A 21,449-nucleotide genomic window follows, 5' to 3' on the forward strand; every position below is an offset into this window, starting at 1 on the left:
CTACCTCGATGATGTGGCCATTTTTTCTGATTCATGGGCAGAACACCTGGAGCACCTGGAAAAAGTCTTCGAGCGCATCAGGCAGGCAGGACTAACTGTTAAGGCTAAAAAGTGTCAAATAGGCCAAAACAGAGTGACTTACCTTGGACACCAGGTGGGTCAAGGAACGATAAATCCCCTACAGGCCAAGGTGGATGCTATCCAAAAGTGGCCTGTCCCAAAGTCAAAGAAACAGGTCCAACACCTCCCTAGGTAACCCATTCCAGTGCTTCACCACCCTCCTAGTGAAATAGTTTTTCCTAATATCCAACCTAAACCTCCCCCACTGCAACTTGAGACCATTACTCCTTGTTCTGTCATCTGCTACCACTGAGAGGAGTCTAAATCCATCCTCTTTGGAACCCCCTTTCAGGTAGTTGAAAGCAGCTATCAAATCCCCCCTCAGATGGAAGGTTAGTCGAGAAATCGGAAGGTTCACAGCTGACCATGTGCTGCATGGAACTAACACAAGCTCTAGCACCTGCCTGTTGCTCGGAGACAGGGTACGTCTATTGGGCCGGGGTCAGAGGATCATTCAAATATAAACTGTCCATGTTTTAGAACAAACCTGGTCTCTGATTTCTTTCAATGGCCCTGCCACAAAGCCCCCACCCACTGTGACATGACCAGGAACAGCAGGCCACACTCACACAGTTGTTCTTCACGCCACACAATGCATGGGAATCAGGTTACAGGAGTGGGGAAGACTTCAGAGAGACGCATTCCCCGGTTATGGTGATGGGGAGCTGGGTATAGTAGTAGGGTGGGGGCCAGGTTGGAGGAGGAGACGCAGTGAACGGGTCAGGGACCTGGCTGGGGAGATGTGCTGAAGCAGGGCTGGTACGGCCCAGCTGATGTGTGTTGGGGGCTGGCTGGCTCGATATGCAAATTGCAGGACATGAGATACAATGACTAGTTGACCACTAACTCCTACCAACCACATCTCTTCTTCTGTTCAAAAAAGGGTTAATGCAGCGTGAAGGTTGCTTGGTGGTATTGTCGCCCCATGGCAGAACAGTGCGTTGAGCAAAACTCAAACTTCAGGAAACCAGGAAAGGCCAAGGTAAGGTTGATCCACACCACCAGGGCTGGCTTTAGGCACCATGGGGCCCGATTCGAAGGACCTGCTGCCGAAGTCCCACCAATGTCTTCAGTGGCAGCTCAATCGCTGCCGCGGAGGAAGGTCTCTCCGCCGAAATGCCTCCCTCCGCGGCAACGACTGAGCTGCCGCCAAAGACAGTGGCGGGACTTCGGCAGCAGCTCCTTCGGGATGTTGCGGGGCCCTCTTAGGGGCGTGGGGCCCGATTCCGGGGAATCGTCCGAATCGCCCTAATGCTGGCCCTGCGCGCCACCATCCCTCTACCCTCTTCAAGCAGTGCCTCAGTACACACAAACACTGGCCCTTGGAGCTAGAAGATCCTTGAGGCTGGAGATCCTGGCTTACAGTCACACATTTAGCCAACTCTGCAGAACGAACACCACAGGTGGACAATTGAAGAACCATGTCACAGCAATTTACAACTCCCTTACGCGTATTCACAGGATACGTTGTGATAACAGGGCCTACAAATTTATCCTAACTGTGAGTTTAACTGTGAAAAGTCAGTGGGAGTTCATAAGAAGTCACAATAACATATAACAGGTGGTTTCTGTGACTGGTAATAGTTTTGGAGGTTTAATGACAGGATATTTTTAAGGGAAAAAATTGTAAAAACCAAGTGTTTTGAATTGTTAAAGGTTACGTGGCTAAAACAGACTTTCACTGAAATGACATCTTGGGTTGTAACCCCTTGGCTGTTGTAACCCCTGACTTTCTGTGATAGTGTCCAGTAGTTTGTGTAGTTGTTCCCTGCATGTAGGACGGCGCAGTGCTTAGGGTTGCTGGCTTTTGACTGGAACGCCCGGTAGAAAAGGGACCCTGGTAGCTCTCGTCAGCACCGCTGACCAGGCCATTAAAACTCCGGTTGGTGGCGCAGCGGGGTTAAGGCAGGCTCCCTACCTGCCCTGGCTCTGTGCATCTCCCGGACCCTAGGCACATGTGCGATAAGGGAAGGTCTGTGCACTGCCCCTGCCCCAAGTACAACCTCCGCAGCTCCCATTGGCCAGACATGCTGACCACTTCTGGGAGGAACCTGCCTTAGCCCCGCTGCGCCGCCACCCGGGAACCACCCGAGGTAAGCACCACCTGGCTGGAGCCAGCTCTCCGAACCCCCCGCCCCAGGTCAGTACCCCCTCCTGCACCCTAACTCCCTCCCAGAGCCGGCACCCCAACCCCCCACCCCAGGTCAGTACCCCCTCCCTCAGCCAAACACTCTCCCAGAGCTCGCAACCTGCACCCCCTGCCCCATCCCTGAGCCCCCTCCCACATCCAAACTCCCTCCTGGAGCCTGCACCCTCACCCCCTCCCGCATCCCGACCCCCTGCCCCAGCCCAGTGAAAGTAAGTGAGGGTGGGGGAGAGTGAGTGACGGAAAGATGGGGGGGCTGGAGTGTGGGGCGGGGCCTCAGAAAAGGGGCAGGGCCTCAGGGAAGGGGCAATGGTGTTCGGTTTGTGCAATTAGAAAGTTGGCAACTCTAACACTGCTAGGGACGCAGATGAGATCCCATGACAGGCCAAGTTGTCTTCATAACTGGTGGTGGTAAAAGAGGTCTACCATAGACTAAAAATGCCTGGGATTTTTTACCATCTTTGGGTGTTGCAACGGGTTCATGACAGCAAAAGTGGTTCCAAAAGATCATCATTTTGTTGCTCCTTTTTAAAAGTGGCAACACGCTTGAGGAAGAATGCGCCCGGGGCTGACGTTTTTCTCCATGTCAGCAAGCTCACCCCCTAGTGCGCTCAGTTTTCATCCTTTGTGCTAATGCCCCACTTTAACTGTGTAAACGGTAAAGAGGGGGGAAGTTTTTCCATCTTTGCCCATTCTGGGCATACAGCCAAGGCAGGGATAACAGCTGGTTTGTTCTTAAGTATCTTACAACCATATAACAGCAGCAGTTTTCCGTTTCGTTTTAGCGACAAAGGAAGTGAGTTGTAAGTTTGAAAGCTTTGTTAATATCTGAAAGGTCCAACAGTCATTTTTTGTAATGTTGGATCAAGTTAAGATGTGTAAATCTCAATTTTAGGATAAGGAATTTGCCACCCTTAAAATATAATCAAATATTTTTCTCCCCTTCTTCTAAATACTTAAACTGAAATCAGATATTTTCTGATATTTTGGCTTTTGTAATTGTGGTTTTATGAAGAAATGTCCGATCCTAGGTGGGACTGGCTCATAAATGAGAGGGGCTGTATGGTGCTAACTGGGCCTACAGAGTTACCCGAATTGGGAGCTGAATTGGGAGGAGTGAGCGAAGCTCATAAGACATTGCATGGGCCAGTCCAACCGTCCTGCAAACTGCTCAGCTCTGTCCTGCTCTGCGTTCCGTGGGCTGCTCCAACCATCCTGCAAACTGATCCACTCTGTCAGCTGCTTAGCAATAGATCTTCAGGCTCCCCCACTAGTTAACACTGCACTCAGTGATCTCAGCTCAGTAAGTTTAGCTCTTTTAGTGATTTCAGCTTGTAGTAGGGGAGCCCCAGTGCTGGTGCACCATTGGCCCAAAGTGAATTCAGTTCAGCAGGTTCTAGATAGATTTCTAATAAAATCAAAATTAGCTCCACTATTTAACAGTGGAAAGAAAAGAAGAAAAGCTACAGTTAGTATTCCAGGCCCTCAAAAGAGGCCCAGACCATAATCAGGGTAACAACACTTTATTCCTCCTGCCTCATTAACAGAGAAATTGGGGATCCCACAGCTGTCAAAGTGACCATTTTAGGCTGCTGTGGGCTATGCTAGGCGGGGTGGGTGTGCCTATGCAAACAAGATCAGCCCCTGAAATTCTTTTCCACACTCACCATAATTCACCACCAGATGTTAGGGTAGAGCTCATCCTGACTCTGCTTACACTTATATAGGCTCCTATAACCCCCGACCCCCTGTCCCAGTTTTTCACATTTGCTGTCTGGTCACCCTACGTCGCAATAACCAATAATAGCAAATGTTGATGGGGAAGGCGCAAGGAAACCAGATAGAGAAACTGGATCAATCTAAACTAGAAAGGCTACTTTGATATAACCCCAGGACCGTGCTGAAATCATGCTTGTTAAAACCAGATGACATGGAGCCAGAAGTTAATGACCCAAAATTGGTGTGTTGGAATTTAGATCTAATTGGTGGACAAAATAATAAGGGGATGGGCCATTCCACCCATCAGTGCCCTTTTTGGGTCCTTAAAGAAATAGATTGGGTGGGGGGGAGAAGCAGGAAAGGAAAGAATAAAAGAAAGATCAGAAGGAAAGAACAAACCGAGGTTACTGGAGTGAGCTTCACCATTATGGCTGCCACCCCCCCACCCCCCCCACCCCACACACACCCATCTCCTGGGACCCTGGATCTTCATTATCTTGAGAGACATCCTGAGACCAGACTGGCCAGAGAGAGGTACCCAGATCATATCATCACTCCTCCCAGCTCCAGCTGAATCCCAAACTCCACCTGGGATCAAACGGGATCAGACTTTAACAACAACAGCTCCAGCCAGTGTCAGCTAACTTCTCTTTCCCCCAAAGGACAGTTACGGCCATCTTTGATGTTGCCTAAGAGTCTGTCGTACAAAGGGGTTTTTCCTCCTGGAAACTCTCTCCAGCTACAGGGACAGGGAACAAGGGATGTTGTTATAATGAGAGCCTCACTTAATACTTTACATTTCAAAGGCTTTACGTGTTTTTCCTTGTTTCTTTATCTTTAATAAAAGGTTGGGGTGTTTGCCATGGTCCTAAGCAGGCTGAGGTCTCTGTACACCAAACTCTGGACCTTTCAAACACTGTTTAATGTTGGACAGTGGCTGGGTTATGTTAAAACCTTTGGCCCATATAATCCATTTAAATGAATACAAGCGCTCCCTGCACCATGCTGGAGCTAGGTGGGCGGACACGATCCTTGGGTGTATAAGCCAGGGGATATCAAGTGGGAACAGGGAGGTGGGGTCATCTTGGAATATTGTCTTGGTTGAACTATGACTGGAGACTGTGTCCAGCTCTGATGTCCACATCTCCAACAGGATGTTGGCAAATTGGAAAAAGCTACAAGAATGAGCTGAGATCTGGAGACCCTGCCTGGTGGGAGAGCTCCAAGGAGAGCGATCTCCTGAGATTTTAGTAGGCTGCAGTGAGGCAGTGGCTTCCCTCCAAGCCTGAGAGAGTGGGACCATTACACGTCCCTTAGTGGGTGGAGCCAAGCTCCCCCCAACCCGTGCTCCGGAAGCAAAGGGGGAGGACAGGAAGAATAAAGAGAGGGCCGCCAGCTCAGGCGATGCTGAGCTAAGGAAGGAGGTGGACGTCTCAAGCCCTCTACAGGATCCTGGACCAGACGCCAAACTGCACAGCGCCCTGCCACTGGAGGCAGCTGGGAGCCATGAGGAATTGCTGGAGCTACTGTTGGCCAACTGGGAGCTTGAACAGTGAGCCACCCTCCTGGCCCCCTATCTGATGGGGCCAGCCCAAGCGGCGTACTGTGGGATCCAGGTTGAGGGGACCCAACACTACGGGCAGGTGAAAGGGGTGATTCTTGATGCACTCAGCATCATGCCCCAAACCTTTCAACAGCGATTCCGGGGAAGGACTTACCCACCTGGCGCCCAACCAGGGAGCCTGAGAGGTGCTCTGCCACTGGCTGGCAATGATGAGTGTGGCAGTTTCCCTTATGGAGGACGTTTTGGCCACAGAGACCCTTGTCAGGCCCAGAGCCAGGGCTGCAACACTGGGGATGACCCTGCCACAGGAAGAGAGGACTCACAGTCAAAAGAACAGGAGTACTTGTGGCACCTTAGAGACTAACAAATTTAGAGAAGAACAAACTATCTAACAGGACTCCTGCTCTTTTTGCAGACACAGACTAACACGACTGCTGCTCTGAAACCAGTCAAAAGAACAGGGCCGGCTCCAGGTTTTTTGCCTCCCCAAGCAAAAACATTTTTGGCTGCCCCCCCCCCCCGTCCCAGCCCTGGGCTCCCCCCGCATCCCCCTGCTGCCCCAGCCCTGGGCTCTCCCCCCCTCCCCACCTACACCCTCCTTCCGCCGCAGCCCAGGGTCACTGGTAACTCGCTCCCAGGGCGGGTCATTGTGAAGAAGCAGGGACTGTCTGTGTGCGTGGTAGGCAGAGACAGGTATGCAGCTGTAACATGAGCCTGGCCTGGGTCTGGCTGGAGGTAGACAAGTGGAGGCATTGCTCGGTTTTGGGAGCTGGGAGGTGGGTTTCAGGGGATCCTAGGCTGGGATCCAAGCACCCTGAACCCCCAGAAAGGCCAGATTGAGGGGTCCTGGCTCTGCACACAAGCTGGGCTGTATCCTGTGTTCCTGTTGTTCAATAAACCTTCTGTTTTACTGGCTGGCTGAGAGTCACTGTGAGCCCAGGAAGGTGACAACTGGTGGCAGCGGTGGGATTGGCAGCACAGTGACTGGGTGGGAGAGTGTGGCCAGAGAGCAGGACTTTGCAGTAACAGGGCAGGAAGATGTATTCCAGAAGCGTAAGTGTGAGCTGGTGGAGCTGTGCAGCAGGGGGCTGCGCCATGGAAGCTCACCAAGGCCCAGCTGATTGCCCGGCTGGAGGAGAGATCGCAGGAATGAACCGGTCCCTGTCTCTGAGGAAGCAGCCGGGCAGATGCAGCGCAGGCACCAGTGTCTGTACCGCTGGGAGTGGCCAGTCGCGATGAGAGGCTCCCGAGACCTCCGTGGAACTCAGGCGGCTGGAGTTGGAGAGAGAGATCAAACGGATGGAAATGGAGGAGCGCTGAGGGCATATGAGGAAAGACAAAGCCAGCGAAAATGAGGCGAGAGAGAAGGAGGAGCAGCGCAGACATGAGCTGGCCATGGCCCAACTGAACAACAGGAGGACATAGACACCTTCCTGGCCCTTTGAGAATGCCTGCGCGCTGCACCAGGTTGACCCTGCAGACAGGATCTTACTGGACTCCACCCCCGTGGAGTGTACAGCCGAAATGAGAGGGAGGCGCGGGACTACAACCTGTTCAAAGAGGCCCTGAGGTCACATACCTGCAACTGGTCTGGGGCCCAAACCAGAGAGGACCTGCTTGACCTAGTCGTACTGGAGCACCTGTATGATCAGTGCCCAGCTGACCTGAAGCAGTGGCTGATGGACCAGAAGCCGGAAGAACCGCGGCATGCAGGGGGCTGGCCGACCAATACCTGGACAGTCGGGCAGGGGATGGCAGGGAGGAGTCTCGAGGAGCAGGCCTGCCTCACGAGAGAGAGAGTCACCATGGGGAGAACCCCACAAGAGGGGAACGTCCAGGCTCAGAGACAGACCAAGCAGACCCAACCCGCAGAGGGTTGACTGGGTACAGACCCAATTGGATGAGGGCAACCTGCCCAAGAGGGGCAGCGGCCACCTGGGAGGAGGAGGAGGGCCCCGGTCAGCGCCTCTGGGGGCTGGATGCAGTGCCTTGTTCTGGAGGTGGATGGGAAGAAGGTCACTGGGTACTGGGACACAGGCGCAGAGGATGGTGCCTGATACCTACCTGTCCCTGATGGGCGGAGCGGGACCCCATTCAAGGTGCCTGTGGCGAGGTGCACCTGAAGTGGGGGGTCAGGAGGGCCCCAAGGATGGAGGTGCTGATGGGGGACCGAGACCTGGCCCGTACACCCACGGTGTACCCTGTGTGTGTCAGAGTCGGCGCAGGGGCTGCACCACCCTGACAACGGGAAAGTACTCTGCCCGAGTGCCCATGCCCCAGCTGCTGAGTTCCAGGCCGGTGCAGAAGGATCCCTCCTTGCAGAAGCCCAGGGACCGGGCTGACCTCAATGCAGCGCAGACCATGAGGAGAGGTTGCAAGGAGAGGTTCACCAGGCAGAGGCTGCCTACAGAACTTTATTGGCCTGGGAATCCTGTGACCCCCTGCCAGCGGGGGGGAGGGCCGGGACAAGGGAAAGCAGCTCTGAGGCCTTTGCCCATCATAGAATACATCCTGGTGGTGGTAGATTAAAGATGATGCTAAAAACATATGCACCAGCACCACAGGGACTGGACAAGTACTACCTCACCTGCTGTTCCTGGACCTGATGAGGATGGAGAGTCAGTGGTGGAGTATGTCCTGACCTATCAAGTGATGGTCTCATCCCCGTGAGGAAAAAAAAAAACTCAGGCTGCCTGGGAAGGGCCCTTCAAGGTTGTCAAGCAACTAAATGAGGTAAACTATGTAGTGGAGCTGTGGGTGTACCATGATGATGATATGATGAAGCCATTAGACGAGGAGAATATGTGTTGGCCCGTGTGTGGGCTGGGAGGAGAGGGGGATGACCCTTTAGTGACCTATTCCCAGGGACAAAGGCTGGTCTCAGCATGCTGAGATCAGAGGGTGCTGCATCTATACCGACAGTTGTTTAAGACTGCCCAGGACCTGACATGCTGGCTTTAGGGGTGATCAGCCGTCCGCCAGCCCCTGGGCCTCCCAGTGGTGCTGGTCCCCAGCTCAATGCCATCACTGTATCTGATGCCTACCCCATGCCAAGGCCTGACGAGCTCCTAGACAAGCTGGGAGGCGCCGGTACCTCACCACCATGGATCTATGCCAGGCTGAAATCGGCCTTCATCACTCCCTGGGGCTATGAGTTTCTGACCCTCCACCTTCCAGCGCCTGGTGGATCAGCTACTGAGGGGGATGGAGAGTTTCGCTGTGGCGTATATTGACGACATCTGCGTCTTCAGCCAGACCTGGGAGGACCACGTGCTCCAGGTTAGACAAGTGCTGAAGGCTGAGAAGTGTAAGGTGGGGATGGCTGAGGTATCTTACCTGGGCCATCGGGCCAGACCAAAAAGCAGGTCCAGGCCTTATCACTGAGCTGTGCAAGAAGGGAAGCCAGACAAGGTGGTCTGGACCGAGCAGTGCCAGGAGGCTCTCCAGGCGCTGAAGGAGGCTCTGCTCAGAGGCCCAGTTCTGGCAAACCCAAACTTTGACAAGCCTGTTGATGCAGGAGGATGAAAAGGGGACAGACACCCCATCGTGTACCTGAGCAAGAAGTTCCATCGAGAAGGAATGCCTGGCCATGGTGTGGGCCCTGAAGAAACTGGAGCCCTATCTCTGACCTGGCTGCACCAGATGAAAGCCAACGCCAAGCTGCTGAGGTGGAGCCTGCTCCTGCAGGACTATGACATGGGACGTGGTCCACGGAAGGGAAGTGCCAACCTGATGGGCAGTGACCCCGCAGTTCAGTCTCGGAGGGGAGAGGTGTGAAGAAGCAGGGACTGTCTGTGTGCGTGGTAGGCAGAGACAGGTATGCAGCTGTAACATGAGCCTGGCCTGGGGGAGGGGAGGTCTCACCTCTGGCTGGAGGTAGACAAAAGGGAACGGGGGAGTGGAGGCATTGCTCAGTTTTGGGAGCTGGGAGGTGGGTTTCAGGGGATCCTAGGCTGGGATCCAAGCACCCTGAACCCCCAGAAAGGCCAGATTGAGGGGTCCTGGCTCTGCACACAAGCTGGGCTGTATCCTGTGTTCCTGTTGTTCAATAAACCTTCTGTTTTACTGGCTGGCTGAGAGTCACTGTGAGCCCAGGAAGAGGGGTGCAGGGCCGGACTCCCCCACACTCCGTGACAGTCATTCAGCAGGAATTTCGGACGTGCACAGAACACAGACAGGATTGGTTCCCATATGGTTACAGAACTGCAGTAAAGTGGAACAATTTTCAGCTTGTGTGATTGGAGGATATCTGGATGCATATTATAAGACTGTCCTACATGAATGAGGAAAAGTTGAGGTGCCTTTATTATTCTTTTGTTCCACTCTTTGTTTCTATGGGGAATTTGCCAATTCAGTATCACTGTCTTCCTTTCAAACAAACAAAAGGCAATGGCTGTTGAAAATAGCAATCCCAGTCCTAATAACCACTGAGAAGCATTTCTTGCTCAATTTTATCCTACTTTTTCTACAGCAAGTTACAGTGGATCAGTATATTTGATTTGGGAGAAATGAAGTAACAGCTGCCCAAACTGAGCTTGAGCACTCCTGAATTTTGAGGTGTTCAAATCTGGAAGGCAGGTGCTGGGTGTGTGTGTTTGGGGGCGGGGGCTGTGGGCTCCACGGGTGAGCACAGCAGCATGTATGCAGCAGCGTGTCTGGCGCTGCGCGGAGCCAGACATGCTGGTCTGAAAGGCACGGTAAGGGGACTAGGGGGTTGGAGAAGGGGTGGGAGGTTTTGGCGGGCAGTCAAGGGACAGGGAGCAGGGGGGTTGTAGGGGACGGAGGTTCGGGGGGGCAGTCAGGGGACAGGCAGCAATTGGATAGGCATGGGAGTCCCAGGGTTTGTCAGGGGCAGGTAGGGGTGGGGTCCTAGGGGAAGTTGGGGGTCTCAGGAGGGGGCAGTTGGGGACAAGGACCAGCGGTGCTTAGATAGGAGGTGGGGTCCCAAGGGGCAGTAGGGGCAGGGGTCCCAGGAGGGGGCAATCAGGGGACAGGGAGCAGGGGGGGTTGGATGGGTTGGGGTTTCTGTGGGGGGCAGTCGGAGGGAGTGGATGGTGGCAGGGTGGGGCTTCCCTCCCCGTGGAGTGTCCTGTTTTTTGAATGTTAAAATATGGTATCCCTACCCTTCACAGCACTCACAGCACCCTGCCGCATGAGGTCCCCCTCCTTCCTTTCCAGTAGGTAGTGGCCAAGGGAATGCTGGGAAATGTAGTTCTTTCCCTGCTCCAGGGCTGGCTCTGTAGGCAGGGAGCTAACCAAGGAACTACAGCTCCCAGGCCCCTCTGTTGGTTCTCAGCTCCCAGGCTGGATCCCTGCCAGCTGCCGCCCCTGCAAATGGGCTGCCCCAAGCACCTGCTTGCTTTGCTGGTGCCTAGAGCCGCCCCTGCAAAAGAACATCTCCCAGCCCGCAACACCCCAAAGGGCGAGATATTATCAACCCTTGTCATGCAGCACCAGCCTTTCGAGGAGCGCTCAAAGGCCTTGACCTGGCTAAGAGGTCCCCAAACCTGGGCCAGCCAACGCACTTGTCAAACTCTGAAAATTGGCCTGGATGCTTGGAACTTGGTCCCTGTTTCACCTGTCGCCGTTTCAGACACTTGCAATGTGACTGTCCCATGATGGACTGCAGCTTTGGAGAGGTCTGGACTGGGGAATCTCATGCCCCAAAACAACCCACCAGTAAGGTGACAATCCCCATGGATGTAGGCGGAATACAGGATGCCACCCTTGTCAACTCTGGCTGTGGGCAGACTCTCGTCCATCAACGGCTCATCACATCTGACCTGGCACTTGGGGTTATTCGGCTCCAGTGCATTCACGGGGAGGTGAAGCCCTATTCCAGCCCCCGGGCCACTATGACAATGAATGGGGTGACCCAGGCCATGCTGCTGGGCTTGGTGCCAAGGCTGGCATACCCCATCATCCTAGGGCGGGACTGGGGGGAGTTCGCACAAGTCCTGAGTGCTGCAAACATTGGGACCCACCCCTGCTGAGATGGTCTTCAAGGGAGATCCCCTCCACAGAGTGGAGAAGCCGCCCAAAGGCTCTGACCTGAATGACCTGCCAACCCCCACATCACCGGCTTGCGAAGAGGCCCCAGCTGTGGGAACTGACTTCAGCCAGGCTCAGCAGGAAGATGCCATCTTAGCTGGGCATACGAGCAGTTGGTCTGTGTCAACAAGGAAGTGACGGAACCCCAGAGATATTTAAGACTGGCATTTCCATGGGTATCCCGTCATCAGGGGTTGGTGTTGGTAGGGAGCCAACAGTCAGCTGGTACAGGCAAGGCTCCCTCTCTCCAGAGACAGGGGGTGGTAACCGGGTGACACACAGGCCTGAGCACCCTGAGAACCATCACATCTTAACATCTGTGCCTGATGAGGCCAGAAGGAACCATTATGACCAGTCTGAGCCCCACTTAACACAGGCCAGCGAATCCCCCTTCCCCCCTGCCCCGCCCGCCCGGGGTTCCAGCCTCAACCCAGGAACTAAATCTCTCCCCAATGGAGCCGGTTGAACATTTCCAATGAAAACATTGTCCCCAAAGGGAAACAATCCACCATTGTCTCCACAGAGACCCCAACTGACAGGCCCTTCCTCGCTCCCTCCTGCTTTCCTTCTTTTGCCTCCATTTTTTACCTTTCTATAGACCCCAGATCAAGGAGAAAACAAAAGAAATTCAAAGCCAACAACTTGGTGAATGCTAAAAAATCAGTTCTTTATTTAAGCTTGACAAATGTGTTGCGTTTCGGCAGCAGATTCAACTCCTCAGTGATCCCAAAGCAGAATTCAGGCTGTGGATTATAATGAGAAAAGACAGATGAAGAAGAAGATGAAATAAAATCAGCTGCATTGCTAACTAGATTTGGAGAGAAGCTGGGGAACGGGAAGCGAATGAGCTGGGTTTGCGAGCTGGGAGGAGGGCACTGAGAAGTGGTGAGCATGCATTTGAAGGGACTGATTTGATCCTATCGATTTCCAGGAGGTCAATGCAAGACTCAACTCAAGAATCTCTCGCTCCTGCAGACACCCATAAAATCCACACTAGGCACCACCCTACTCCTTCAGGCACCTAAATGCCTTTTCAAAGTTGGCCCCTTGTCTGCTATGTTTAGAAGAATTATACAAGATTTTGTCTGTTTTCTTTCAGACTGATTGTTGCCTCATGGAATTGATAGAGACTGTCTGGCACAGGACGGAAAATGAATATTGAAAGGCCGAAGCATCCAACGTACGTGTGACTTTGAAACATTAAAATAAATTGTTTTAAAAAGGGGGGAAACCCAATTAATAGGCTGTTTTCATACAGGAATGCAGTGTTAAAAATTATTAAAACAAAGAGCCTCAGAAGAATGACAGAAAATGTGGATGAGCATCTACTGAATAATGATGGAAGCAGCAGAGAAAGTAACAGACCAGAAATCTGAGAGCTGCAGCAAGTGTCCAGTAGAAAATAAGAAGATTGTCATCCTCCAGTGAACCCCAACACAGGGTGTATAAAGTGGGGTCATCATGGTGGACCTCAGAGTTTTGCTGAGCCCACCAATGAAGCTGGTGAATCTAGAAGTGCTGCCAGATACTTGGACAGACCATGTGTCCCGCATTCTCCTGTGCCAGGCTTACCAGGCTGAGAAGAAGTGGTGAGACTTCCTTTTGGAGGTTGTATCGCTTGATGTTTCTTTAATCTCAGTATCTGAAAGTTCCCCTGCTGTGTCTGCTCTCTTCGTAGCACAGCACTGAGGAATTGTATCTTGGATTTTAACTACACATTGCCATTAGCGTGTTTCTCCATCCTCAGCCCAAGTCAATGGCTGCAGAGAACCTCCCACAATAACTTTAAACAACAGCTTTTGCTAGTTTGAACTAGTCCCTTTCAAACCCCGCACTAGAACAAGCAGGGACCCGGTTAGTAGGATGCCTTCAAACAAAGTGCTTCAGAGAATTACTTAAAGTGTGACAAATGTATTGGAGAGACTGAAGAACTGATGATTATAAATGAGGCTTGGTCGACACTACATATTTACTTTAGTGTAACTATGTCATTAAGCCAGCTAAGTGGTTGGTCTATAGTATAAGTCCTGGGCCCCAACCCTGGTCTATCTATGACCGTTGAGTGCCAGACCACATGTGTTCAGTACATCCCTGGGATATTTGGTGTATCTAATCTTTGATCTGTAAAGCTGATGATTATATACCTTGTTGACTTTAGAAGTACTTTCCAGGGTGAAAATAGACCTGAGAAAAGTTAAGCATTAAATTGAGAACACTAATGCTCCCAGGACTCAATAATACAGGGTAACCCTAATTAAATTTCATTCAGACATGGACTGCAAATGCAGTTTGCTAGATTTCAGATTTCAAATCTACTCTGGCACCTAAGCAAATCCATGGTATTGATCCTCGTTCTCACTTACAACACTTCAGGGATTCCTCTGGTTTCCACTGGACACTCGACTCTGAAGGAGCCCAAAGCAAATTCTGGGCTGTGACTATCAGTAACAATTGGAGAGGGAACATGTCATTCAATCACGTCCTTTATTTGGCAGGAGGTTTGGGGAAGGCTGTGAAGGAGGTGGATGAATGAGAATGGAGACGTGGCAGGGGGAGAAGTTTGGGCCGGCCGTGTGTCCTCATCATTAAAGCTCGTTGAGATATTGGTTTTAAGGGAAAATTGGATTGTTTTGCAAAAGGAAAATATTCCCAGCAAGTGTCAGCTTCCCTCGAAATCAGGGTCATTTTTTTGGTCAGAAGACCTGAAAATGCTTGGCTACAAATAAAACATTGTCCAGTTTTCAGCAAATATATTTTTGTTTCCTTTGGCAGTGTTTTGCCAAGAATTTTTCTGTTTGGGGCATGTTTTTGTCAATTTTTTCAGGTTTCAGCTCTTTTCTGTCCAATTTTCTGAGGTTTCAGCAGCTTTTAGTCAATTTTTTTGTTGTTGCTTTGGTTTTTCAATAGAGAATCCAAATTTTGCACAGGAAACTCAAATCCCATTTTCAGACCAGCTGTAATAATAATAATAATAATAGGAAGGAAAGGACATTTAATGAAACCCTCTACGTTGCAAACAAGATTTGGGTAATGCTGGGAACAGTAGGAAAAACAGGGGGAGGAATGTTGGGGATTCTGGAGAAATTTTGGGCAGCTTGGGGAAAGATCTGAAGGGGCAGTACTAGGTCAAAGCAGTTCACATGCACACATCCAGACTATCATCATGGTGCTGGCATCCTCCATCCTCACAGATGCTCAGACCAGAGACAGAGGGACGTGGTCGGGTGGGTTATTTTCTTTGGTGAACTGGATGTTCCTGCAGAACAAGATGGGCTCCTGGCCCATGCAGAGGCGGTACTGCCAGATGTACAGGTTCTTTTTGGGCTCCAGGGTCACTTGAATTGACTCCTCTTCTTCTCGGGCTTCGGTCCAGTCTTCCTGCCACATATGGACGTTTCTCCCACCGTACTCGAACTCAAGGGAGAACTGGAGCTGGGTGATGAGCTTGATGAGCTCTCCAGCTCCGCAGGACAACTCAGCAGATATGCTCCAGTTGCGCTCGATGCTGGACATGTACTGCTTGGCATAGCCCACCTTGCGGGTGACCTTGTCGGACCAGCTGATGGGGGAGCCGGAGTCATTGTGCAGGGTCTTTATGCACTCCCAACCCGCAGAGGAGATGCCCTTGGTGAGGGTCACCCCCCCCAGGGAAGAAATTCAGCACGTCAGGGTAGATGGAGTAGAAGGAATTCAGGTTGGCAGATCTCATCTCATTGTACAAGTAGAACTGAGCCCCCCACTTCTCGTCCACCTGGATCAGGGTAAGGAGGCAACTGATCCCAAAGTAGTAGAGCCCCTTTGTGCATTCGGGGTGCAGGATGACGTTTCTTTCACCTTCAGCTGTTCTCAAATCAGTCACCCACCGCATTTCACCCTGGTTTTGGAAAATGATGAAGAATCCATAACCAGTCATCCCATAGTGGTCCCCGCTGTGGCACCTGGGATGCAAGTCAAAGTCCTGGGGGTTGTCATCCATGCTCAGGTCCTTCACCACCCGGTAGTAGCTGCCTTTGAGGATGTAGATATTGGGCTCCCCCACGCAGCCCAAGTAGTGATCCCCACCCTCGCACGCGGGGTGCAGTCTCTGGATCTTGATGTTGCGCCCGTTCTCAAGGAGCTCTGTCTGCAGGTAGCAGCCCAGGTCGGAGCGGACGATGCAGTCTCCATTGTCATTGCGGAAGATGTCTGTGCCCGGGGAGTCCTTCCGAGGGACCAATGATCCAATGACTGGCCTGGAGCCCTGGGGTGGGGAGAAAGTGGAGAGAAGGGAAGGAAGCAGTTGGCAGAAGGATCAAGGCAGTTTGAGATGATCATGTGCACGTGGGGTTGAACTAGGAGACATCAGGGAACTTCTCTGTTTCTATTAAGGGAAAAACTTTTCAGTGACACCAGAGTGAATCCCTCAGGGCAACAACGACCCCTCTTCACTCACCCCAGTGGAGCTACGGCCGATATACAGCAGCTGGAGGAGACTGGTCCAATGACACCATTGGAGCTAGGGACATTTGATATTAGCTCATCTGATCTTTTGTGAATCTTTCATGCTTGAAGACCCCCTGGTTCCAACAGTGACCAGGCACCTGGGACCAGTGACGTAGCCAGGTTCTAACATCAGGGGGAGCGAACACATTAAAAAGGCGCCACCCGACATATCAAATTACTAATTACATACTTTAAAATTTGCTATACATATTTATTTTGTACTTAAAATAAAAACACAAGAATAATCCAGCCACGGAAGGGTTTGCACAGCCAGCATTTCACAGGAGAACTTTAGATTATACTTAGATATACTTTAGATCAGGGGTCGGCAACCTTTTGGAAGTGCTGTGCTGAGTCTTCATTTATTCACTCTAATTTAAGGTTTCGTGTGCCAGTCATACATTTTAATGTTTTTAGAAGGTCTCTCTCCATAAGTCTATAATATATAACTAAACTAGTGTTGTATTGCAAAATAAACAAGGTTTTCAAAATGTTTAAGAAGCTTCATTTAAAATTAAATTAAAATGTTGATCTTACGCTGCCGGCCCGCTCAGCCTACTGCTGGTCTGGGGTTCTGTTCACCTAGGCTGGCAGCAGGCTGAGCGGGGCCTGCGACCAGGACCCCGCCTGGCAAGGGGCCAGCAGCCGGAACCCCAGACTGGCAGTGGGCTGTGCGGGGCCAGCACCCGGGATCCCAGGGTGGGGATGTGGGGGTGCAGGAGTCAGGATGGGGATGCATGGGGTGTGGGGCTGGGTATGTGGGGGTGCATGAGTCAGGACAGAGGGCTGGGGGCATGTGAGGGGGGTGCAGGTGTCAGGGCAGGGGGGGCTGGGTATGTGTGGGGGTGCCAGAGCCAGGGCTGGGGTCTTGGGGGGGTGAAGGAGTCAAGCAGAGGGCTGGGTGACTATGAGGGGGTACAGGGCTCAGGGCAGGGGCCTGGGGGGGGTGGGGCACAGGGCACGGGCCTTGGGGGTGTGCAGGGCTCAGGGCAGAGGGCTGGGTGTGTGTGGGCGGTGTGAGGTCAGTGCTGGGGGCATGTGAGGGGGGTCAGGGCTCAGGGCAGAGGGCTGGGGGTTGTGTGGGGGGGTCAGGGCAGGGGGCTGGAGGCGTGTGCCCCTATTCCACCCCTCCTTCCCCAAGGCCCTGTCACCGCTTCTTCTCTGCAGACCCCAGGACTCCCATGCCCCATCCAACCCCCCTGCTCCCTGACTGTCCCCTCCAGAGACCCTCTGCCCCTAACCACCCTGCCTGGGATCCCACCCTGCTCCCTGTCGCCTGACTGCCCCATCCCTTATCCAACCCCCCCGGCCCCGGCCCCGGCCCCCTTACCATGAGGCTCCTAGCAGCATGTTCTGCTCCACGCAGAGCCAGACACGCTGCCCCATGGGAGCGCACAACCCCGGCCCCCAGAGCGCTGCGTGCGCGGCGGCAGGGCTCCAGGGGAGGGGGGAAGGTGGGGGAGGGGCCGGCGGCTTGCTGTGCTCGGCCGGGCCCTCCGGCCCGGAAGTGCGGACCCTGCGGCTTGCCGCGCCGGAAGAGTGGGGCCATTTGCCCACCCCTGCATTAGGGTGTGCCTGGGTACACCCCGTGCACACTGATGCTTCAGCCCCCTGCCCCTGTTGGGGGGGGGGGGTGGAGAAGAGCGGGCCGGGCCGGATTTTTAATGGCACACTGCTCCGGCAGGCAGTAGCGTGCCATTAAAAATCGGCTTGCATGCCGTCTTTGGCACGTGTGCCATAGGTTGCTGCTTTAGATTCTAGAAAGTAAATGACAGAATATAGTAGTTTATAATTGTCACAGGTTTAAAAAAAATACTGGCCATTTTTTCCAGTTACTAATTTCATTTTAAAATTAATCAATGAAATGCACTTTATTTATAATAGATCGTCATACCAAAGCCACCAAAAAGGCATGACAAATACAAGTTTTATGAGAATTGGTGAGCAAAGATCTCATAGCTCTTCGGGGTTGGACAAAGCAGTAATTTCCCTTAAAGTAGCTTTATTCATTTTTTTTTTTAAACAGAAGACATCTCTATGACACAGGTTGGCAGTCTAACATTTTTGGAACACTGAGTACTGAAAGTTAGGGGGTTTTAACCAATTTAAGCTGTACACACACTGCTTAATTTGTGCAAGGGTTTGCCAAGGCTGTGTCCCAGCACCTGTAGGCTTGGCAACTCATAGCCCTGGTACTTTTGGGCTGGCTGCGTCAGCTATGAAAGCAAAAAAATTGCTTGAGCCCTGGCACCTTTAATTACGAATTAAGCACTGAGCTAGCGACATTTATTATTCTTTTTAGAGCCTCACCTCGTAGAGGACTGTGAGTATGTGAGAATCTCAGCTATCATTAACCACAACAAATACAAGATACTAGCCCTCATAGGAGAGGAGCAAAGCTGGAAAACAGGAACCCTAAAAGCTCAAAAACCAGAAGGCAAATAAAAAGAACCCCAATTGTATTATACTTTAAAATCTCATGATTTTTAAGCCATTCTTGGGATATTTGGGGGCTCGCCTCATGATTGTTTGAGTGCTTGGCATTATCACTGGTAAGGGAATCACATGCTTTTCAAAGCCATCCAGGATATATCCCTATGAAAAATCGAGGACAAAGGTTATTGTTGGGAGACCTGGCACCATAAGACGTTGTGTGGTGGGTCACAGGCACTGCTCGGAAACCAGGAAAGGTGAAATCCTGCCCCTTCCCCTATTGAAGTCAAGGGCAAACCCCACATTGATCAGCACAGACAGAGACAGGCTTCCCCCAAGCGCTGGAGCTGCTCAAACGCTTGATGGGCAACAGGGTCCTAACGCACCACCTTGGTGCAGGACTTTGGGCCCCAAAAGGCACCCCTTAATACATGCCAGGTGTCCTGGGGACAGAGTCAGCCCAGCTCCCCTCCCCGCTGACCCTTCGCACGGCCCCGTCAGCCCCGCGTGGATCAGAACCAAGCGCCGTGGGAGCTATTTCCAGTGGAGACAGGCCGGGGGAACGTGCTCGGGCGGGGGCAGGAAGGAGGCTGCTGCGCGGGACATTGGGTCAATACCTATTCAGATGGAAGAGTATTTACCTACGGAATAACCACCACCATATCCAGCAGCACCTACTGTAAGCGAGGCATTTGTTGGAGGTCTCCCCTGTAAGTCCTGAGCCTGGCCAAACCACGCTAAGCTTGTGAGAGCTGACAGGATGCCAGCCAAAGGTAGTCTTGTTGTAGGCAGGCCACTTCCCATTTGAAAAGATTGTCTTCCAATTTTTTTCCCCACACTGCCCACCCGAGAAATTCCACTAAACAATTTGCCTTGAGCAGTGATAACAGGGAGGTGCTCGTTGGTTCTTTGTCAGTCTCACGTTGCCGGGTACAGAATCCCTGCACTTTCAGTCCCTGCAAACGGTCTCTCACCGCCTGCTTGGGAGTGCAATTTAAAGGAAGTCTCTGTTTAGGAAACCGTAGTATAATTTTACCACTTGACTGCTGATAAATGAATGCCCTAGGTATACGTGGCAGCACCTCTTTTGTGCTGCTGCACTTGGCAGTTATGGCCCTGCATGTCACTGATTTTGTATCAGCAGGACAGTCAAGGAGTCACAAGACAGGACCTTATTGAGCAGCATTAATTCAGACAGTCTGTACAGTGGAGTTGTGAGGATGTGAGTTAGGGGCAAAAAATTGGCATCAATTCCCTTCTCCCACCAGGCATAATTAACAAGGAGAATTAAAAAACCTGGGACCAGAAGTGAATCAATCATGTCTCTGACACTGGAAGGTAGTCAGTCACCTAAAAGCCTTTGAAAAACGAGGCAGATTTATGCCCAGTAGCTTTAGGGTTGCCAAGGATTGTCCTGGCATTTCCAGGAATTAAATATTAATCTTTAATTAAAGATTATGTCATGGGATAAAGCCTGCAGGAATATATGCAACCAAACCCGGCATCTCTGGGCCTTAAACCTGCAAGTCCCCTATTACTGTCTGGAGAGCGTTAAATCTATTTGTTCTGTGCCATGTTGAAAGCTTCCCCTATTTGTATTTTCTCCTGTTCTGAAGTGATTCCCAATAATAATAATACATGAATAACAAAAAGACTCTGCTTTGGCAAAGCAGAAATGGTTCAATATTGAATCACATTGAAAGTCTTTTATTTTAATTATCCTGCAGCAGACAAACGCCAAAACGCGACCCGCTTAATAACGAGGGGGGGGAATCGGGTCGCTGACGTCCTGCGCGATCTGCCTGTTCTGTTTGTTTATGTGATAAAAGCCGGCGCTGACTCACATCGCCCGGGCCAGCGCTGGAAACACAAACCTGCAGTGGCTCAGGAAGCCAAGGCTCAAGCTGCGGGGAAAAGCGAGAGCTGGTGCGGCGTGTGCGGGGGCTGCAGCGTCCGAAGCCCCCGCCAGGCAGAGGCGGCGGGGCGGGGAGGAGCGGGGCGGGCAGGGGGCGACCCCGCAGCGGCGCTGAGCTGCCTCCACGAGCCTGCAGCTCCTCAGCCCCCCCCGCGCCGCCGCCCCCCCTTCCCCGCCCGGCAGAGCCCACCCCTGCCGGGCAGCTGCAGGCGGGCGGGAGCCTCCTCCTCGCGGGGGAGCCGGGCAACCAGCCGCCGCCGCCTGCAGCCCCGGAACGAGTCGGGACCGGGGGGAACCGAGAGGCAGCCGGCAGCCGCATGCAAAATCCGGCCCCGGACCTGCTCCCCCGCTAGCTACGCTGCTGCCTGGGACAGGACTGGGGCAGCCCTGGGAAGGGTCTGCAGAGAGAGCTCCGCGGGCCGGCACTGGCCTGAGGGAGGGCGGACGGGAGAGACCAGATCCTGCCTCGGAAGGATCCTGCCTCACACAGGATCCTAATTACCAGCGTTGGTTTATCCGACCTCAGCATGGCTCCTCCGTCTCACCCCGTAAGGCCGAAGGGAAGGGCCGCCCTGCGTGGGGAGAAGGAGGTGAGGAGATATCAGTGGTTATCCTGATGAATAACTCTGTGCCCAGCAAGGGCTCCACAAATGAAGCTGAAAAGGAAACAATGCACCTAAGTTCCCTCAGTCTGACCCGCAGCCCCCTCAGTACAAGGCCTGGGCTCACCCCTCCCTCCCTCCTCTGACGGTGCCCCTCAGTCCTGACCTGCAGCCCCCACTAGCCCAGCCCGCGCCCCCAGCTCTGCCCCTCAGTCCTGACCTGCAGCCCCCACTAGCCCAGCCCTGGGTTTCCCGACAGCTCTGCTGGTGTCCCTCAGTCCTCACCCGCAGCCCCCTGCTAGCCAAGCCGCCCCCCAAGCTCTGCCAGTGCCCCTCAGTCCTCACCCGCCGCCCCCTGCTAGCCCAGCCCTGGGCTGGCTGGTCATGAGGAAGATACTCACTGCTAGGAGTTGTGTT

At 52.7% G+C, this 21,449-nt stretch overlaps 1 protein-coding gene and 1 long non-coding RNA gene across 2 annotated transcripts; one reads left to right on the forward strand and one right to left on the reverse strand.

The window, feature by feature from the left end:
* The first annotated feature begins 483 nt into the window (after positions 1-483).
* Positions 484-12,780, forward strand: LOC120381289. The gene is made up of 3 exons (XR_005588010.1): positions 484-542; positions 1,004-1,102; positions 12,700-12,780. It is a non-coding gene; the product is annotated as an uncharacterized LOC120381289 (long non-coding RNA).
* LOC120381288 lies at positions 12,298-21,449 on the reverse strand. Its single transcript, XM_039499484.1, has 3 exons — positions 21,434-21,449; positions 20,933-21,002; positions 12,298-15,840 (listed from the first exon to the last, which is right to left on the reverse strand). Exons 2-3 carry the CDS (start codon positions 20,957-20,959, stop codon positions 15,178-15,180), a joined length of 690 nt encoding a protein of 229 aa, XP_039355418.1. The 5' UTR covers positions 20,960-21,002; positions 21,434-21,449; the 3' UTR covers positions 12,298-15,177.

This window comes from Mauremys reevesii, linkage group 13 (genome assembly GCF_016161935.1).
Source record: "Mauremys reevesii isolate NIE-2019 linkage group 13, ASM1616193v1, whole genome shotgun sequence".
Classification (NCBI taxonomy): domain Eukaryota; kingdom Metazoa; phylum Chordata; order Testudines; family Geoemydidae; genus Mauremys; species Mauremys reevesii.